This window comes from Ictalurus punctatus, chromosome 23, assembly GCF_001660625.3.
Source record: "Ictalurus punctatus breed USDA103 chromosome 23, Coco_2.0, whole genome shotgun sequence".
Classification (NCBI taxonomy): Eukaryota; Metazoa; Chordata; class Actinopteri; order Siluriformes; family Ictaluridae; genus Ictalurus; species Ictalurus punctatus.
Genome location: NC_030438.2, coordinates 14825068 through 14844387, shown reverse-complemented (window position 1 = coordinate 14844387; position 19320 = coordinate 14825068). Strand labels below are relative to the sequence as shown.

General features: G+C 38.1%; 1 protein-coding gene across 15 annotated transcripts in view; it reads right to left on the bottom strand.

Annotated features, from left to right (window-relative positions):
• Positions 1-16827, bottom strand: part of rims2a (regulating synaptic membrane exocytosis 2a) — a 208532-nt gene extending 191705 nt beyond the window's left edge. For 8 of the 15 annotated variants that reach the window (XM_053675000.1, XM_053675003.1, XM_047150365.2 and 5 more), the window contains exon 1: positions 16603-16826. In XM_053675000.1, the coding sequence (XP_053530975.1) occupies positions 16603-16739 (137 nt within the window). In that variant the 5' untranslated portion in view covers positions 16740-16826. Of the gene's footprint in view, positions 1-16602 lie in introns of all 15 variants that reach the window. The other 7 variants (XM_053674994.1, XM_053674997.1, XM_047150371.2 and 4 more) reach the window with 4 other exon arrangements.
• Positions 16828-19320: the final 2493 nt, after the last annotated feature.

The window sequence follows — 19320 nt, the reverse complement described above, 5'->3', positions numbered from 1 at the left end:
ATGTGAGGGCTAATTGCATAAAGAACGCAAAATTGGACAAATAAGTTGGATTTATTATAAAACTTGCCTCGGGTGTTATCACTGTTGCAGGATTGCAGACCATTAAAATATAAAACGTTTATGGCTATCTAACACAAGACTAGGCTAGTTTAGTGTTGCTAGCCAAGGGGAGGCACAAGTAAGCTCTCATTGTATGGGTTCAGCTGCTACAGTGCCATGCAAAGTAAGTTATCCGTCCTTATGCTCTGCTCATATCATGTTCACGTAACTTGGAACGCATATAGACTTTTACACACAAGTAAACACAAGAGGATGTTAGGGTTTCAGTTTCAACCCCTTTACTGGTAAAAAAAAACAAAAAACAAAACACAAGCAAACAAAAAAACAACGTATATCCTTTTTCCCCTCACACTGACTGTGTGAACTAGTGTGTGGCAGAATTGAGAACTGTCAGCCAATAAGACACGTGTATTTCCATGCATTTTACCGTAAACCCTGTTTGATTGGTCTCGCGTCCATTCACTGAAGATAAAATACAACACTCCTTTCACTGAAGATACAGAATTACAACACCGCAGTCTTCTTTTACTGACGTTCAGTTACGTAGTGACAAACCACTCTAAATGGAGAATTATTCGGGGCTAAAGAGAAAAATCTCTCTGGTAACAGGATCATCTATTTTTAAACCAGTCTGACTGTCCGTAAAAAAAACTTTGTTGGTGTCTGCTGGAGCAGTGTGAACATGACAGTTGTGTTTCCCAACATTCTAAATCTAACAGACAACTTTTAAAAGTTGGTGATTGTCGGCGTTGGTCGCCGTCTGTCGGTGTTTCTGTCTGTCTGCCTGTCTGTTTGTCTCTCTAACTCTCACTCTCTCATCATCATCATTTGAACTAAAGCCAGTCTCTCTCCCTGTCACATCATCATCATCATCATCATCAACAGAACTTAGACCAGTCTCTGCCTATCTCTCTGTCTCCCTCTCGCTTTGTCACTCTTTCTCTCCGTTTCTCTCTCTGCATCAGTCTCTGTCTTTCTGTCTCTCTCTTTGTAACATCATCATCATCATCATCAACATAGTCATCTTCGTCATAAGTGAGGCCAGTCGAAATGCCAATTCAAATACTCTCTCTCTCTCTCTCTCTCTCTCTCTCTCTCTCTCTCTCTCTCTTTCTCTCAGTCTCATTCTTTTTGTCACTCTGTCTCTCTCTTTGTCTTTCTGTCTCTATCTGTCTCCTCTGTTTGTCTTTCTCTCCCTGCCTTTCTGTTTGTCTCTCTTTGTCACATCATCATCATTATCATCATCATCATCATCATCATCATATCTGAGGCTAGTCAGAATTCCAAATAGCCTCTACATCTGTCTCTTTTTCTGTGTCTTTCCTACTTCTTACTCTCTTTATCTCTCTGTTTTATTCTCTCTGTCACTCTCTCTCTCTGTTTCACTCTCTCTCTCAGCCCCCCTCTCTCTTTCTCTCTCTCTCTCTGTCTCATTCTTTCAGTCACTCTGTCTCTCTCTTTGTCTTCCTGTCTCTCTCTGTCTATCTCTGTTTGTCTTTCTCTCTCTCTACCTTTCTGTTTGTCTCTCTTTGTCACATCATCATCATCATCATCAGCATATCTGAGGCTAGTCAGAATTCAAAACAGCCTCTACATCTGTCTCTTTTTCTGTGTCTTTCCTACTTCTTTCTCTCTTTATCTCTCTTTGTTTTATTCTCTCTCTCTCTCTCTCTCTCTCTCTCTCTCTCTCTCTCTCTCTCTCTCTCTCTCTCTCTCTCGGTTTGAACTGAATTGGTTTGGTTGTTCACTCACCAGCCTCTCTTTTTCTCTCTCTTGGATTTAAAAGTACAACAAAAACCAAGACATCACACAGCCATCTGTTCTGAAGACTTCCCCGTGTCAGAAATCTTGAACAAACACGGAGACTCCTTCCAAAAAATGACGTTAAATAAACATCTCCTCACAGAAAACGTCATGGAGTTAGCTACACCAAGCATACAGCTCTGAAATAAGTACAACAAGACTGATAAGAGACAAGAGTGATGAAGAGAGAGACATAATTAAACACAAGGGTACACACTCTAGTCAAATTATTAATGATCCCATTTAATCCTGACTCTCTCTCTCTCTCTCTCTCTCTCGCTCTCTCTCTCTCTCTCTCTGCACTCACTGAGCTCCTTTACCAGCAGGATACAGAGGGTAAAAAAAGCCCCTGTTGTGTAAATGCCAGGCTGAATTCCAGCACCCGGGATAATTATCCTGCAATTACAGCTGCCAGTGTGCGGGTCCCTGATAGTCACGAGACTTCACTGCACGGCTGCCGTGTCCATCTACAGGCTAGAGTATGGCACTGGCTGGGGTTAATGCAGGACAAAAAGTCACCATGGTGCTTCATTTGTATGAAAGTGTGAGTGTGTGTGTGTGTGTGTGTGTGTGTGTGTGTGTGTGTGTGTGTGTGTACAGACATGTTGGGTAGGTGGCACTCACCACATGACAGGAAGTGTTTTATGAATTCACATGAGTGGCTTTATGAATGTGCGTGTGTGTGTGTGTTTGTGTGGGTGGGTGTGGGTGTGTAGATGTATGTGAGTACGGCTGGCAGGTGATCATGATCAACAACAACACACACATATGCACAGAGAGAGTGAGAGAGAGAGAGAAAGAAAGAGCCAGAGAGAGAGAAAGAGAGAGAGAGTGAGAGAGAGAGAAAGAGAGAGTGAGAGAGAGAGAGAGAAAGAGAGAATGAGAGAGAGAAGGAGAGAAAGAGAGAGTGAGAGAGAGAGAGAGAAAGAGAGAATGAGAGAGAGAAGGAGAGAAAGAGAGATTGTAGAAAACCTGAAATCATCCTTTAGTATGAGGATGCACCTGCTTATTAAGACTTTTTCCTGGAAAATAGAATATGGGCTGAAAGTAAATTACCAGCTAGCAAATCATCCCCCAATATACAATAACCATCAAATTAGTGAAAGACTACAAGCAAAAACAAGTAATAAAATATGATCATCAAATTCAGTCTCATCAAATTTAACCAATATCATGCCCTCTCAAAGTGACAAAAATGTCAAATAAATACAGGAACTGAGATGCTTTTCTGTTCACCACAGTCATAAAGAGTGGTTATTTGAGTTATCATAGCCTTCCTGTTAGCTTGAATCAGTCTGGCCATTCTCCTCAGACCAACCATCGATCAGCAACAAGGTGTTTCTGCCCGCAGAACTGCCACTCACTGGAGGTTTTCCTTTTAGCATTTCTAACCATTCTGTGTAAACTCTAAAAACTTTCTGTGTGAAGTTCCCGAAGCTCAGTAGTTTCGGAGTCTGTATAACACCAACAGCCATGCCACTGTCAAACTTACTGACATCATGTTTGAAGTGAATATTACAACAACTGTGATGACATAATTCTGTACTACAGCTAATCATCAGATTTTCTGTCCAATCACATGCTCTCTAGAATCTGAAGTGTCCCGCCCCCAACATTTTAAAAATCGCTTTGCCATTCTTGAGTGAAAGAAATCATATCAGCAAGCATGGGTCGTAAATGTGTCTTTGGCTGTTCGAACATGCATGTTTTATTATTACTTATATAGTTAAGAAGGAAACGGCTTGAATTCATTCACTTTGAAGAAGAAGGTATTTGTGCCAGCTCACGGCTTCGAGACAGGCATTTTTTCATGGTACTAACTGTCATGTAGCCCGGGCTGTGAGGTAAACTAAACGCTATTGGCTATTTAAAAGGGAGAAGGAGCCACTCGATATGTCCCGCCCTGACTTCCTGTTTCAGTGGAAATTACGTCAACACATCAAATAACACTGCACATTTCAAGGCGCTTCATGGGGACTTTAAAAAACTATGTACAGTCGAGTCGCAGTACACATGCAGCTAGTTTTTTTCTTGATTTTCTGCCTCTAAACCTACAGCAAAGGCAAAAACTTCTTCATCGCCAGAGTTAAAGAGTTAAATCTATATTACTGATTGTAATAAATCTCATTTAGATATCAGGTCACGCTAGTTAGTTAGTCGAATCTAGCTAGGACTGGTGTTGTGCATGTTTTTTTTTTTATAGCAGTACATATGACCTGTAGGCAGAGCTTGTTTGTTTGTTTGTTTGTTTGTTTGTTTGTTTTTAAAAGAAAAAAAGTCGCAGTATATGAACGCATTCTAAATACAATTTTGCAGTCCTGGTGCTGACAGCCACACTGTCCTCTGTTTAAAGTGTGCGTAGTTTCTGGTACAGGTGCAGGTCTGGTGCAGGTCAGTGTTGAACATACACCATGCAGTTACACGTCTGCTTACGTTGTGTAACTGCATGGTGTATGTTCAACACTGACCTGCACCTGAGCTAGCAAAAAAAACACTTCATTCTACTGCACACCTGTGTATACTTACAACCATGATATAACGATAACGTAATGACATTTGATGACAAAGTCAAACTGAACTGAATTGAAATGAAGCATGCAGAAGTGGCCGAAACACACAGCTGCCGCGGATAGGAAAATAAACCGCATGCATGTTTAATGCAGAAACATGTTGACCATTAGATTGAAATCTAGACATGCTTACACGGCTATATGGTTGAGATCAGGCGTTGCTTGAATACCAGCAGAACCACTGACCTACACACACACACATATATATACACACACACACACTCACGCTAGCACACAAAAAGGTTTCACTCTATAAAAGCCTAAAAAAAAAAAGCCATTACTCTTTACAGAAAGGGCAATCCAAATGATTCCTGGCAGAACTCCATATGCATGTGTTCAGGTCTCAGTACTACAGGCCAGAGCTTAACTAACTTCACATCATGCGTGCCAATCAGCAGCCATTCTACTCCACATCACTGCCATCAATCAAGCAGATGTGCTCCCTCCCTTCCTCGCTCTCTCCCTACTAAGCAAGCAAGCAAGCAAAAGGGAATTAGAGCACAGAGTAGAAATCATGGACGATGGTCAGACAATGTCCTACAGGAATGCGTCTACATGTAGAGCATGAGTATGCATTGTGTGCTGTCTTTATATCAGCTTCATGGATGTATTTTATATCACAGTGCTCCTGAATTCTCGATTCTGATTGGTCAGAAGGTTTAGTTTCACTGCTTCGTAACAGTAATGGAGTTTTCCTCCTCAGCAGACGCTTCAGAACAGAGGAGGTTTGTACTTTGCAGGTCCTCAGTAACAAAACATCAACAATTTGTCTTAGTAAACTTGTTTCATGGACACTCTGGATCACTTCTGTGTAAGAGGAATAATTAACTTTAGGGCGTTCTGGGTGATTTTCACGATTAATTCGGTTCATTCGAATGAATGTTTTAAGACATGTTCTAATTGAGATTGTACGTTTAATAAAAGAAATTTTTAAAAAAAACTTTTTTAAATTTTTCAGTTGCATTATTTAAGAACAAAAACAAAATTGTAATCAAGACTCTAGATTTTTAATTTTTTTTTTGGTCACCCAGCCGTAAATTCAGGGCGTAATTTTATAAGAAAATATTCCACTTTGGGATGGTAACTGCTTTGCGTCGAGCCTCATCACACACTCCGGTTGGTTTGATCCCTCTAACATCACACCCCATTGTAAATCCTGTGTTAAAACACTCAAATTTAATTTGCTGGTCTTTTTTTTTTTCCAGCAGTAAATGTTAGCATTAAACTTATCCATCATGTAAAAATAAACAGAATGCCTCTCTGTATAGATATAATGTAGATCTGAGTTTCAGAAATTGGTCATATTAGGTTTATCTCAAAGCTCTGCTGCAGAATGCGCATAAATAAAATTGCAATAATTTACTGCACATAAAGTCACAAAATTGCTCATGTTAGGTTGGGTAAGAAAGGCGTGTTTATTACGGCAAGAGTTAAGGTTGATCCCAATTATTCATTTTTCTTTAGGTTTTTAACCAGGTTAATAATGAGCAAGTCTTCACCTACATCTTGTCAGAGTACCTAACTCGAATCCCTATTTCTCAGCACTAGGACTTGGGAAAATGACAACTTACAATCATGTAGGAACTAGGAAAATTATCCAACTTTGTTGGCATTTGATGCTAAGATCGCTGGAATTCTGGGACACGATAAGACTGCTACAGTGAACACTAAAATCTTCCATTGACACTCAAAGAATACAGTATTTCAAATCAGCTATCCCAGCTGATAGCAGAATTCACACTGTGTAACGAATGTGGGATTCAATTCAATTCAATTCAATTCAATTTTATTGTATAGCTCTTTTAATAATGGACATTGTCTCAAAGCAGCTTTACAGAAACATATAAACACAGGATACAGATTTTAAGTATGTGAATTTATCCTTAATGAGCAATTAGGTGGCGACGGTGGTGAGGAAAAAGATGATGTGAGGAATAAACCTTGAGAGGAACCAGACTCAGAAGGGAACCCGTCCTCATCTGGGTAACAACACATAGTGTGAAAGTAAAAGAAAGTTCATTATGGTTTTTTTTATATGAAGTGTCACATATTCACCGACTATGTCCATTCATATGAGTGCGCACACACACCACAGAAACTACTTTTTAAAACCTATAATGTACACTGTGCCTGAACTCTAACGCATTATCTCCTCATGCTTTCGTTTACCAGCGGAGCTCATAATCCATGTGGACCAGCAGCATTACATCATAAGCACAACGGCTTTTCTACTTAAGAAGAAACATTAACTTAATGCATGTGGTATTTGGAGAGCTACTGTATGTTAACAATTCTACAGATTTGGGCATTGGATTTTTCTGATGTGATTGCATTGAGCACTATTCATAAGCTGCCTTGTGGCTTGTACTGAGATAACACCTAGGTGATGCAGTAAAGAAACCGAATGTGGGTGTCAAACCTAACAAAACTGTAGAGGAATAAAAAGACATGAGGTTTAACTTTATGGATCTAGTATTTAAAAGACAACAAATTCCCCTTTTAGCTCAGACAATGTTTGCCTGATTCCTAAATGCAGAAATCCTTCCCTGGAGTGCAAGGCTCTAACACTGAATAAGGGAAGGTTGTGAGTTTCTGGGTCTTAAGCAAGAACCCTTTTCCCACAGCTGTAAGAAAACTTAGGTAAAACTTTAGTAACTGCTTTATCCTGGTCAGAGATCCGCATATAAGTCTATCAGAGGGAACACTGGGTACAAGGCACACACACACGTTCACACCTAGAGACAATTTAGCATAGGCAATGTATCTACTGGCATGTTTATTGGGAACTCGAAGGAAACCAGAGAACCCAAAAGAAACCTACATGTACACTGAGAGAAAATCCAAACAGACATTAACCCAAAACCCTGGAGCTGTAAAGCGGTAACATCGTGCCACGATGCTACCTTAAATCACTGTTTCCAGCAATCATACAATATGAAATAAAAGATCAAATGCAAAATGTTTCAAATAAAAATAAATAAAAGTCACACTTAATCATAAAATTACAAATCAATACAAATAGATTAGTGAAGAGAAATCAATGCCAGACTATTAGTTTCAGTAATTAGAAGTACACTCTTAAAATATAAAGGTGACAGAAAAGGTTCTTTGGAGTGTTGGTGCAACATGAACCTAAAAACAATTCTCACTACAAATGTTACTAGCATATGGAAAGCTGTTTGTGGTGGGAAATGATTATTCCATTCACCGAGGGAAAAACAAAAAATCTCTAAAGAATCATGGTCCAAAAGGTTCTGTATGGAGCAATGATTATGATCTCTCATTAGGGATGGCACTGAACTAAAGAAGCTTTTTATTGTACCTTCCTGTATTTGAATCCACTGGTGGCAAGCAACATGATATTTTTAAATCTAGTTAAATCTAGAATTATAGCGCATTCTTCAGGTTTTCCTTTTAGGATTCTATTTGAAAACCTAAAACAGAAGGTTTTGTTTTCAGAAAATTTTCCATTTTTAGTAAGCTACAACCCTTAGCCATTCCAAGAAACCTCTAGGAACCATTTTTCTCAGAACGTTCAATATATCCTGGAACCTGAACTCTTGATGATTTCTAGCTCATCCCTTGTGCTTCAACTAATAATGATCCTTGACCAATGACAGAGACGTTTGTCCAATTCAAAAGGAACTGCAGCCACAATCCACCTTCAAACACCCACCATCTTGCTTTCTCAAATCTCTGCTCCTTTCCAGTGTTCAGTCAAATCGTGGGATCACCAGATATCAACAGCAGTGGTGGTGTTGCAACACAAAAAAAATCATGTAGATTACCCTTCTGTGGCTGCAGAACTGCCCCCATGAGACTTCTTACCAAAGCAAATAACCCTAGGACAACTGATCTTATATGTCCCCAATCCCCACAGTTTTCCACAGACTATTATCATCATAGTACTTGATTGTGAGCTCTTGTTCAGAACTATGTATCTGGTTATCATAACTATAAACTCATAATTAAAAAGCATAAGTCTTAATACTTTTCTGTATGATCTACTTCCTAGAGGATTCATTCACTGTTATTTGGTTTTCGCTCCAAAATACATGTGTGGAATTTGAATAACACAGAAAGCTAGCAATTTAGTGGCCTGTGTAATGCCCTCCTAAAACTAAGACAAAAAAAAAATAATTACAATCAATGTAAAAACTAATATGATAACAACATAATTAAGAAAGGAAAAGGAGCTTAGCTAATGTTATCTCTCTGGAAGTAGCTATTTGCTGATAGTAGCTAGCTTAGTTCACTAACATGCTAGTTAATGCAAATTAGCATATGGTGTCATTGTAGCATATTAAAAACGGTAGCCAGGTTAGAAATAGCAAACTAGCTAATGTTATGTAGGAAACTTTAGTAAAAAGCTACTAAATGTTATGTAAATGATTTACATTGTGGAAATAAAATCCTTATATAACAGGTTTACCTGTTATAATGGCAATGACCAAACTGGAGCAATTCCTATTTTTACCCAGGTCCAAATAGCATTTGCCAGTCAATCAAACAATCAATCAATAAACAAACAAAGCAATAGATAGATCAATAAATAGTAAAAATAATAATAATAATAATTTAAAGGCATACTCAAGCATTTTTAAGCTGATTTCTATCTACCACATCAAAATCCATAGCTATACTCCAAAAGCCTTATATATATATATATATATATATATATATATATATATATATATATATATATAAATTCTTCTCTTAATAAATATTCTGTATAACTATATAATACTATATAACTATCATCTAGCTAACATTAGTCTGTTTTTCCCCTAATCAGACCAGTTTGCTAGTCTTTGTTCTCTAACTCCTCACAGCAATATCGTAATTTATTGATAGCTAGCAACGTTACTTGAATGTACTCAAGTTAGATATCCAGTGTATCAGGCTTTATATAACATCATCTATCACCATTAAAGTTAGCTATACCCAGTTCAATATAAGGGCGAGGCTAATTTTAACAGTTATAATTAAAGCACAAGCTCACTAAACAAACAAGTTTACTGCTGAGACGTGAGTTCTACACAGGTCCAGGGTTACAGAAATGACCAATTGGGTTACATACACCCCTTTTTTTTTATTTTTAGAGTGGGAAATATATCACAAAAATAATTATCACATTACCTGTCTGTGAATATTTGGTGGGGAAATAGCACTGAAAATATAGTTTAACTTCCAATGAGCTTCCCACACAGTTTATTTATAAAATAATAATTTCTAAAATAATAATGCATTAATAATATATTAATAATGTGATTAAAAAACAAGATTATTATATTTTTATATCAACCGTCTGTGTAGAGTATTCTATTAAAACTGCTCAGAAGTGAGTTAATGTTTGATCAGACTAGGGAAGGCGCTGACTCGTTCATCTACAGCCCCACTGTTGGTATTATATTTTCACATGGCTACTAAATGCTCATGTTCTTTGGCTGTCTCTGTCCATGCTTCAATGCTCTTATGTAACAGGAGTGCTGTCCCGAACACGGGACGCTCTGTGCTGCGCTGGTCTGCTCTATCCGTAGTTGCTAAATGGCCCTAATGCTTTGTTTCCAGCAGTCTGAATATTTAATATTCAAGATTCTGCACAATTTCTCGGTCCCTATTTAAATGTAAGCAATTTGTCATACTGACCATGTTAACTGCTGAGCACAAATGGTCAAGTTTTCCTTGAATCTTATCCCTTCCATTATAGCATGTGTTCAGATGACACGCCGATGGATTCGATATAACACAAATCAAGAGTTTTTACAAACTTGTGGAGTCCATGCCAGCTCATATGTGCTGTCATTATAGCAAAAGTGAGAAATATCAAATATCAGAAAAATAAACTCTGAAATTCCTGTAAATATTTCCAACTCAGGTCACTGCTGATAATATAATTAATAATAGCATTAAATTAACTTTAAATTGTTACACTTTCACTTATTTTTACTACAGCGATTTGCTTACGAATACAATTATTATTAAATACAGAACAACACATCATATTCTTTATCTGTTTAAAGCTACATTTAATGTTGTGGAACGTCCTCGAAACAACTTACTTCCTGTTATCCCTTATGTTATAACAGCTATAGAGTCGTGTCCTCAGCAAGTTAAAAAGACAAAATATAACACAGCTTGTCATGTGACCAAGAAACCACAAAGCCTTCCATCCAGAACACTTTCCCATGTCTTTCTCATTACTATAGAAAAGATCGCTTCTTAGAACGAGAGCATTAATATAAACATTGCTGCATCTTCTGACCAATCAGAATCAAGCATTCGAACAACACTATGGTATAATATATAAGGACAGTTGAACTAGAGCAAACACTATCTTGTTATCTACAACTCCACTAAATATTGCTGTGTTACCCAACAAAAAGCATACAGATGGGCGACAAATTAAAGGAAGTGGAACTGTACTGGAGTGATGAACATCGTTCTTCCAGTTGGTGTTTTGATGATGGTGGTGAAGAACACTGTCTAAGATATAACTCCCATAGGTGCTCAGTTGGTTTGTGATCTGGTGTGGTTACAAATAGTTCCTAGTACAAAGAATAACGATTAAACTATACTGCTCATTATTAAGTTACAACATTAAACATTAAAACATGGACGGACATGCATGGAACACATTATACAGCACTATTTGCTCAACTACTACATCCGATTTAACACCAGTGCTCAGAGGCAAGCGGAAGCCTTACTTACAAAGCCTACTTTCAGGCACTATAGTTTACATTCACTGATACCCACATTAGCCATGTTTGGTTAAACGATCTCTGTAACACAATACCTCCACCTCCCTTGCTTCTGAACCCAAGCAGCTGCCCAACAGGCTTACAAAACACTGCACGTGGAGAAACCGCAGCAGATAAGCTAATTCGGTCAGCAAATAAGCACCCGTTGTCTCCTGATCTTTCACTTGTGTACATATAGATCTGAGCCTAGATTAAACTTTAGCAGCACACTGTTACACACTGTTCATGAGGCGGTGTGTGCTCAGCGGATGGCCTTTGGAACCTGTTGATCATGGGTGTAGAGGAAAATCTATGCCTATGGAGGCTTCAAGACAAACACATCACTCATAAGGCATTAACCCAACTAACAACGACCTCCATGTTGTTTTGTCTTGTTCAGTCCTACAGATGTTTCTTCCTCACTCTTACTATCATCATCATCATCATCATCTTATTATTATTATTGTTGTTGTTATTGTTGTTGTTATCCACAGTAAAACAGCAACAACTGGACTGTACTGTATTTTGTATTTATCAGACTTCTCCTGCTACCTCTTCTGGTTTTTGTTGTTGATACTTTTTTAATCATCAATATTATTGTGGTTATGCTTGTTACTGTTTATGATAATTATTACTATTATTATTGTTGTTGTTGTTATCCACTGTAAACAGCAACAACTGTAAAACAAGCAGTGTGTTTTATTTATCATACCCCTTTTTATTATTCTTATTTTTATTTGTCTTCTTTGTCTTGTTCTTATTATTATTACCGTTTTAAAGAGCGTTTCAGCAAATCTAATTATGGTTTTGATCAAATTTATGAATATATACATGTATATACAACCCCAATTCCAAAAAAGTTGGGACGCTGTGTAAAATGTAAATAAAAACAGAATGCAATGATTTGCAAATCTCATAAGCCCATACATTATTCACAATTGAACACAGAAAACATATCAAATGTTTAAACTGAGCAAATGTAATTTTGAATTTGATGGCCGGAACACGTCTCAAAAAATTTGGGATGGGGGCAACAAAAGCCTGGAAAAGTAAGTGTTACTAAAAAGAAACAGCTGGAGGAAGATTGTGCAACTAATTAGGTTAATTGGCAACAGATCAGTAACATGATTGGGTATAAAAAAAAAAAAGAGTATAGTACAGAGGCAGAGCCTCTCAGAAGTAAAGATGGGATGGAATCTGGATGGAAACATATTTTGCTCTAAAACCTGTATATACTTTTCACCATTGATGGTACCTTTCCAGATGTGCAAGCTGACCATTCCATAGGCACTAATGCACCCCCATACCATCAGAGAAGAAGGCTTTTATACTGAGCGCTGATAAAAATATAAAAAATAAACTGATGATGTCACAACGGCCTTTCCATTCAGCAGCTCTGCTTTAAACACACACACACACACACACACACACATACACACAGCGCTCAGGTGCACATTGTAGTATTTCCTTCAGGAAATGCAAATCTAGTTGTTCTCTGCATTACTTCTGACACTGCAACATTGCATAGAATATATTTTTGCTATGATCACCATCACACCCATCATCCTCTCACACTGCCCCAGTGTTTTCCTCTCTGTCTAGCTTCCGCTGAGTTATTATCTTTCTCTTTGTGGCTTTTCCAGCGAGATGACAGTAAGTTGGCAAACACTGAGGGTTCTTCCTGCCTCCGCTCTCCCAGGATTCCTCAGGTTGGACTACAGCCTGTTTGTGTGTGTGTGTGGGTTCTCTATCTGGAGTATCTTTTTTCTGGTTACAGAGGTATGGAAAATAGCATAACCAAGTATAATTACGATTGTATTATGGTTGTATATATATTGTATTGCATATGTTGTATATGGTATTGTATTTTATATGATGCACATACTGAGAGAAATTTATTATCCAAAAAAGACCACAGTTGCACCCATACAAAATACAGAACATTCACAAATACAGAACAGTAAACAAATTTCATGACGCTGATACACCTAGATACGGAATCATCAAAGGCTCATTAATCAAATAAATAAAAGTCTCTACTAATACCAGCGCTAACATTAGCAACAAGTCTTCCAGGTGTAACACGGAGTAGCTAAGGCATGCCTGTTTGAGGCAAAGTTCATGTTTTACTCCTGATGTTGGATAGGAAGCCAAGGCTTTTTTTGGCAATTATCTGTTTTATGTCAAGATAAATAAATAAATAAATAACAAGACAAACAATATATTTGCATTTCACAAAATTAACATCAAATAATGTTTCTTGAAGTGACTTTTTAAGATTTAAGATTAACATGGACTTTTTATCTCAATGCTACAATGCAGTGCTACCTCTTTAAAAAAAAAAAAAAAAGTTATCGTGCTGAGCCAGAATCACAATAAGTAAGGAATAAAACACTTTTTATTCGTTAAAGTTGTACATGCTGTACAAAATTATAGTTACATTTAATGTTGTGGAACATCTGCGAGACAACTTAGTGCCAGGTTATAGCAGCTATGTAAAAAAGAATTTAAAATCCTTCCCTCGCCAGCCTAGATTATTTTCTAAAAAAAAAAAAAAAAAAAAAAAAAAAAAAAAAAGAAAAGAAAAAAAGCCATGTTTACAGAGTAAAATCTTCTCTGTCCTGACATTTCAAGAGAGGAAATTTTATTCACTGTTACAAAGCGCTGACACTGGAGACTCAATCCATAACGATTTTAATTCATTAGTTTTTTATTATTATTCTTAGATTATATGGAGTGTCTCCTATACAAGTCTCTGTGAATGACCTGCTACCATAGAAACAATAACATATTAGAACAAGAGCATTAATATAAACCTGTGATTTGAATTAATGCTCTTATAAACTAAAATGAATCAACACCTTCTTGATTGAAGAATCAGATTCAAGAATTTAATAGCACTGTAGGAAAAGTTCGATTGGTGGAATGATTGGTGGGTCTGGACTATTTATGAAATACTTTAAGTCATCAGTAAAGATGACTTGATAAATGGTTTTTAACATGAAATAAGATACTCACTTAGAATTATTCAGGAGCAAAGCAGCAGCAGGTCAAGTAGTCATATTTATTATTATTATTATTATTATTATTATTAAATACCAGCATGGTCAAAATTAGCCTACTGCTTCTGCAGTACTTTACAATGTTACGTGAATAGCTTACTCTGAGTTAAAGCTCATGACTAACCCAACCCAACAGCAGGCCAATGACAAAGAGAACATATGAGTCTGCATAGTAGTTGGGAGTTACCAAGCCGCAGAGTTGTCCTGTAACTCTACACCAATGCGTACACACAATATGCTTGAGCCGGTGCTTGTAGTGGTGCTAAGCATCGATGATTGACATCTGTGTCATCCGAATGCTAAACGCTCTCTTCCTCCCTCTCCCACTCCCACTCTCTCTCTCTCTCTCTCACTGTGTATCTCTCTCACGCGCTCATTCTCAATAAATAGCTTAATGGCGTAGAAGTGTGTATATGCGCGTATGGATGATTCACACAGCGACACTGCGGTGGCTGAGGCTTTAAGTCGATGAGTCACTTCAACCATAGGTCTGCTCTGCTGCCACACACACAGCGTTAATATTTAACTCAGTACGGGAAACCGTGATTACGCAGGCCCCTTGATGGCTCTGCTGTAAATAAAAAAAAAAAGTTATTGCAATAGGTTCTGAATGCTAAACCAAACAAATCCTGGTACAGATGAGCTCAGAGTGTGAGCTCAGATACATCAAGTTTTGGAAACTATTCTGAACATGATCCATAACCTAACAGATGAATAGCTAGTCTTCAGCTTCGGAAACTGACCTTGTATGTTTGTTTGTTTGTTTTTTTAATCAACAGGCCTGAGCTTTGAGAGCACTCCTAAGACATATATAAACATACAAACTCCATAATCAGAACCATATCATGAACAGCTTTGTAGATGGTCCATAAATCCAGGGTAGAGCGTGTTTAAACCAGAGCAAAGCCAAGTATTTAAAATCATAGTGTATATACACTGCAGTTTGTGTCAGGTTATATTCAAATCTATTATATTATAGTGTTGGATAATATTAATTATAAAATGTTATCTTATTCAGCAAGCCCCCATGGTGACAAATGGCTCATCCATATCTTCACTTTATACTAACATATTGCACAAAAGATTCCATAAAAGAAATTAGCGGGTGACTAAAGTACTGCTTGAGCGACTGCTCCAGTGTTACTCAATCCTACTCATGCAGTAACCTTACACGGTATAATTTAGTAACTCGCCTGTTCTAAATCACCGATTAGAACATCACGATGAGCTTGTTAATGACGTGATGAGTTGAAATTGATGTATTAGAGCAGGAGAAAGTAGGTCTACAGTGTAAATGTATCCTCTAAGGTGTAGAAATGAGGTCAAATCCTGAACTTTTCACCGTTGTTTACACCTGGTCAGACAGTTCATGCGTCTTGAGTATCAGGATTCTAAGTGCATTATGAATTTACACCTGCTCTGACAGAGTCAGTTTTAAATGCCAGGATGCAGGCAGTTCCAGGAAATCAGGACGTCTGGGACGCTGTATATTTGACCCAGATGTTTACAAGGGTAATAATATATTAATCTCCAAGCCATGTTTGAGAACAACAAAAAAAAAATCCCCCAATACAAAACAACACAATACAACAGAAGGCACCTGGACTATGACCTCCAAAAGGAAATTAAAAATGGCATAGTCTGGCATGATAACGCAGGGTGTAGCACTGGCACCTCACAGTTCTGGAGTTTCTGATTCGATCTGAATTTAAGCTTGGGTTCCTGTCTGTCTTATATTCTCAGGATTGAAACCGGGACTCTGGAGCTGTGAGGCAATAAGGCGACATGCTGCGTCACCTTGCCCCCTCGACCCTCATATGCTCAGCTTAACTGCAAGTCACACCAAATGACTAAATGTAAACGTGATACAATCCAAAGATTAAAAATGCATGAATCGACCAGGTGTAAACATACAAGTAATGCTCTAACACACCTTAACACACCCTGTAGGACTTGTTATTGACCTGAATATTTGAATATTTCGGGTGTGTTAGGAGAGACAGATGTGCAGTTGTGCTACAGTAGGACTGAGAAACCGAGCTAATAGACTTAGTACATGGACAGCTCCGTGGTGCTGAAAGCACACCCAGCTGCTGCTCAGTTCTACCTGGATCTGCAGCAACACATATTACAAGCCAATCTGATTTAAACGTACAAAGGGATCAAAAAATATGGCGTCTGTGTCGACCCGGCAGTCAGGATGCAGGTTGATCAATCCAGGAAGTGCGTTAGAAAAAAAAAAAAAAAAGCGTGAGCTTCTCTCACACAGCCTATTCAGCACACTCTTAGGATTAAAAAAAAAAACAAAAAAAAAAAACAGTGCATTGGAAGAGGTCGAGAATCCCTTTTTTACGCTTGTCTTACTTCAGCATGGACTGTTCCTTCTCCTCTTCTCTTTTCTGGCGGTCCATGACGTCGAGGATGATCCTCCTCTCTTCGTCGGTGAGGTGGCTCAGGTCCGGCATGTCGGCCAGGCCCCGGTGCGCGAGCGGAGCAGCCATATTCACACACACACACACACACACACACACACACACACACGCTACAACACACACACGCACACACGCGCACACACACGAAAAGTCAGGTTTAATCAGTGCACAGTTATTATTCCGGGTAAATTCATGTGCACGTGCGTAATCTGCTAGAATAGAGGCCTATTATTAAAGAGCATCTTTTTTCTTTAAAAAAATTTTTTTTAAAAATAAAAAAAACAACTGAAATGCATACACAATATTCAAGGCTCCAATTTGGAGCAAAACACAAAGAACAAGAATTTCTGGCGAGTATTACTGTCTCCAGCTAGTAATAATAATAGTGATAATAGATGGATAATAGATGGAGAGAATGAGGAATTGGTTAAGGCAACAAAACTGGAATTCATGAGCATGAAACCCATGCTTAAATCCATCCTTACACCCATGCTTCATTTCTACACATGGCAAATGCAATGGATTCTTTTTGTCTAACTATATGGATCATAAAAACCTTTGATGACAGAAGTGTGTATTCAGGGGGAGGATGAAGCTTAATCTCACCCTCTCCGGACGTGCAGATGTGCAGAAGGAGCCCGGTTATTTTGCCATCCTGTTCAAATCCGTCCTAACCCATCGCTCAAAAAAAAATGTAATTAAAAAAAAGCGTCGTCGTACCTTGAAGTAAAAACAAACAAAAAACAAAACATCCAGTGCGCTTTGAATCCCTGAGGTTTTCTTCTTCTCTTTTCCAGGGTTGTGTGTTTCTTCAATGTTTCTTAAATGCATGGAAGGAAGGGGGAAAATGGACGCAGAGCTCAGCACCGGCGCTCGGGCATTGACGACCAGAGAGAGAGAGAGAGAGGGAGAGAGAGAAAGAGAGAGAGAGAGAGAGGAAAACGCGGACTGGAGGAGGATCACTGCGGGATCGGAAAGACCCCGAGCTAAAAATAACAACCACTCTAGTCCAAAGCCACGCCCTCAGCGATCTGCCCTGCTCTGATTGGTCAGTGACGCCAGCACAGACCTGCATTCAAAACCAGGATTCTGAATGGATGAGTCCAGTTATATAAACTCAAAAGGTTATTTAGAAAGGTCTGTCACTATCATATCTGTGTGGTGGCCTGAAATGAGGTCAGCATGACATTTTCTACTACACAGTTCAGAAAATGACTTGACTGAACTGAAATATGTTCAGGATTACCCCCCAAAAGTAAACACTGCATGTATAATCAATGAAAACATTGCATTTATAACAAATAGCAAAAAGAAATGTCCACGTTATACTATTTTTAACGGCAGGCCAACCTCCAGAGAACCACGCAGCGTTAACTGATGCACGCATTCTACAGATTGCCCGAGATTGGAAAATGGACGTGGATTTGGATAAAAAGCTTGTGTTTTCCCCCAGACATGTTAATTACAACTCTCTGGAAGGACATGGTCATGTGGTCCACAACTGCCAAGCTGGCATATGTGGTGGAATTACCACGGTACTTCCCATGGTACTGTTTTGTTTTTGGACTTGTTATTTGGTTTTCATATTTGTGATTTGTTTTGCACTTCTCGGCCACCGTCCATAACATGCTCGTCTGCATTAACAGAGGAAGAGGCGAAAAGCCCAATAACCAGGTTGTGTTTGGTCGGGAGGCTCAATTTTAACAATCTCCTCAGTTTCTCTCGAATGTAAATCGAACGCACATTCACAACCATACCGCAAGTTTTTCATTTTTTTGAGTGACTGTTTTTTCATTCCCCATTTTTCTTTTTCTGTTTTGCGGCCCAGGACGCTTCCCTCCTCGATCCATTTTGGTCATGAGACTGTGTCTGTGACAGACTTAGAGCAATGCCGGAGATATTGATATTATATCACTTGATATACTAAAATACAGTTTTGAACTCATCTAAAATGCTAAACAAAAGTTAAATAAAAAATGTTTCAAAAGTTAAATAAAAATGAAAGATTTTCAAAGAATGATTTTGGCACAATGGCGTCCCCCCTTTGCACAGCATATGCTGCATACCCCATTTTTGCACCCCTATGTGTGAATGCACCTTTTCTGTTGCAAGGCTTTCTTGAAAGTATTCGTGATAATTCCCTAACTTCCACTATGACGCAAGGATTAATTGTTCTTATACCCAAACCAGGCAAAGACACAAAGCAAATAAATAACCTCCGTCCCATTACCTTACTTTACAGTGATTATAAGCTCTTAATACTTATATTTGCCAATAGGCTCAAGATAGGTTTAGCCCAAATAATTAGTAAATCACCATCTAGTTTTATGAAAGGTAAATCAAAACATAATAACATTAGACTAGTATTAGACATCACAGATTACCATGAATGGATTGCAGATGATGGTTACATCTTGTTCCTGGATTTTAAAAAGGTGTTTGATGTAATTGAGTATGCTTTCATTCTCTAATCACTTGCAAATGTGGCTTTGGAAAAAAATTATCCTCCTTTATAAAAGTGTTATACAAAAATTTGAACAGCTCTGTCTCACTGTCACATGGAACATCCCAGAGACTTAATATTTTACAAGTAATAATACAAGGATGTCCTATTTCCCCTTTCTTATTTATTTTAGCAGCAGAAATGCTT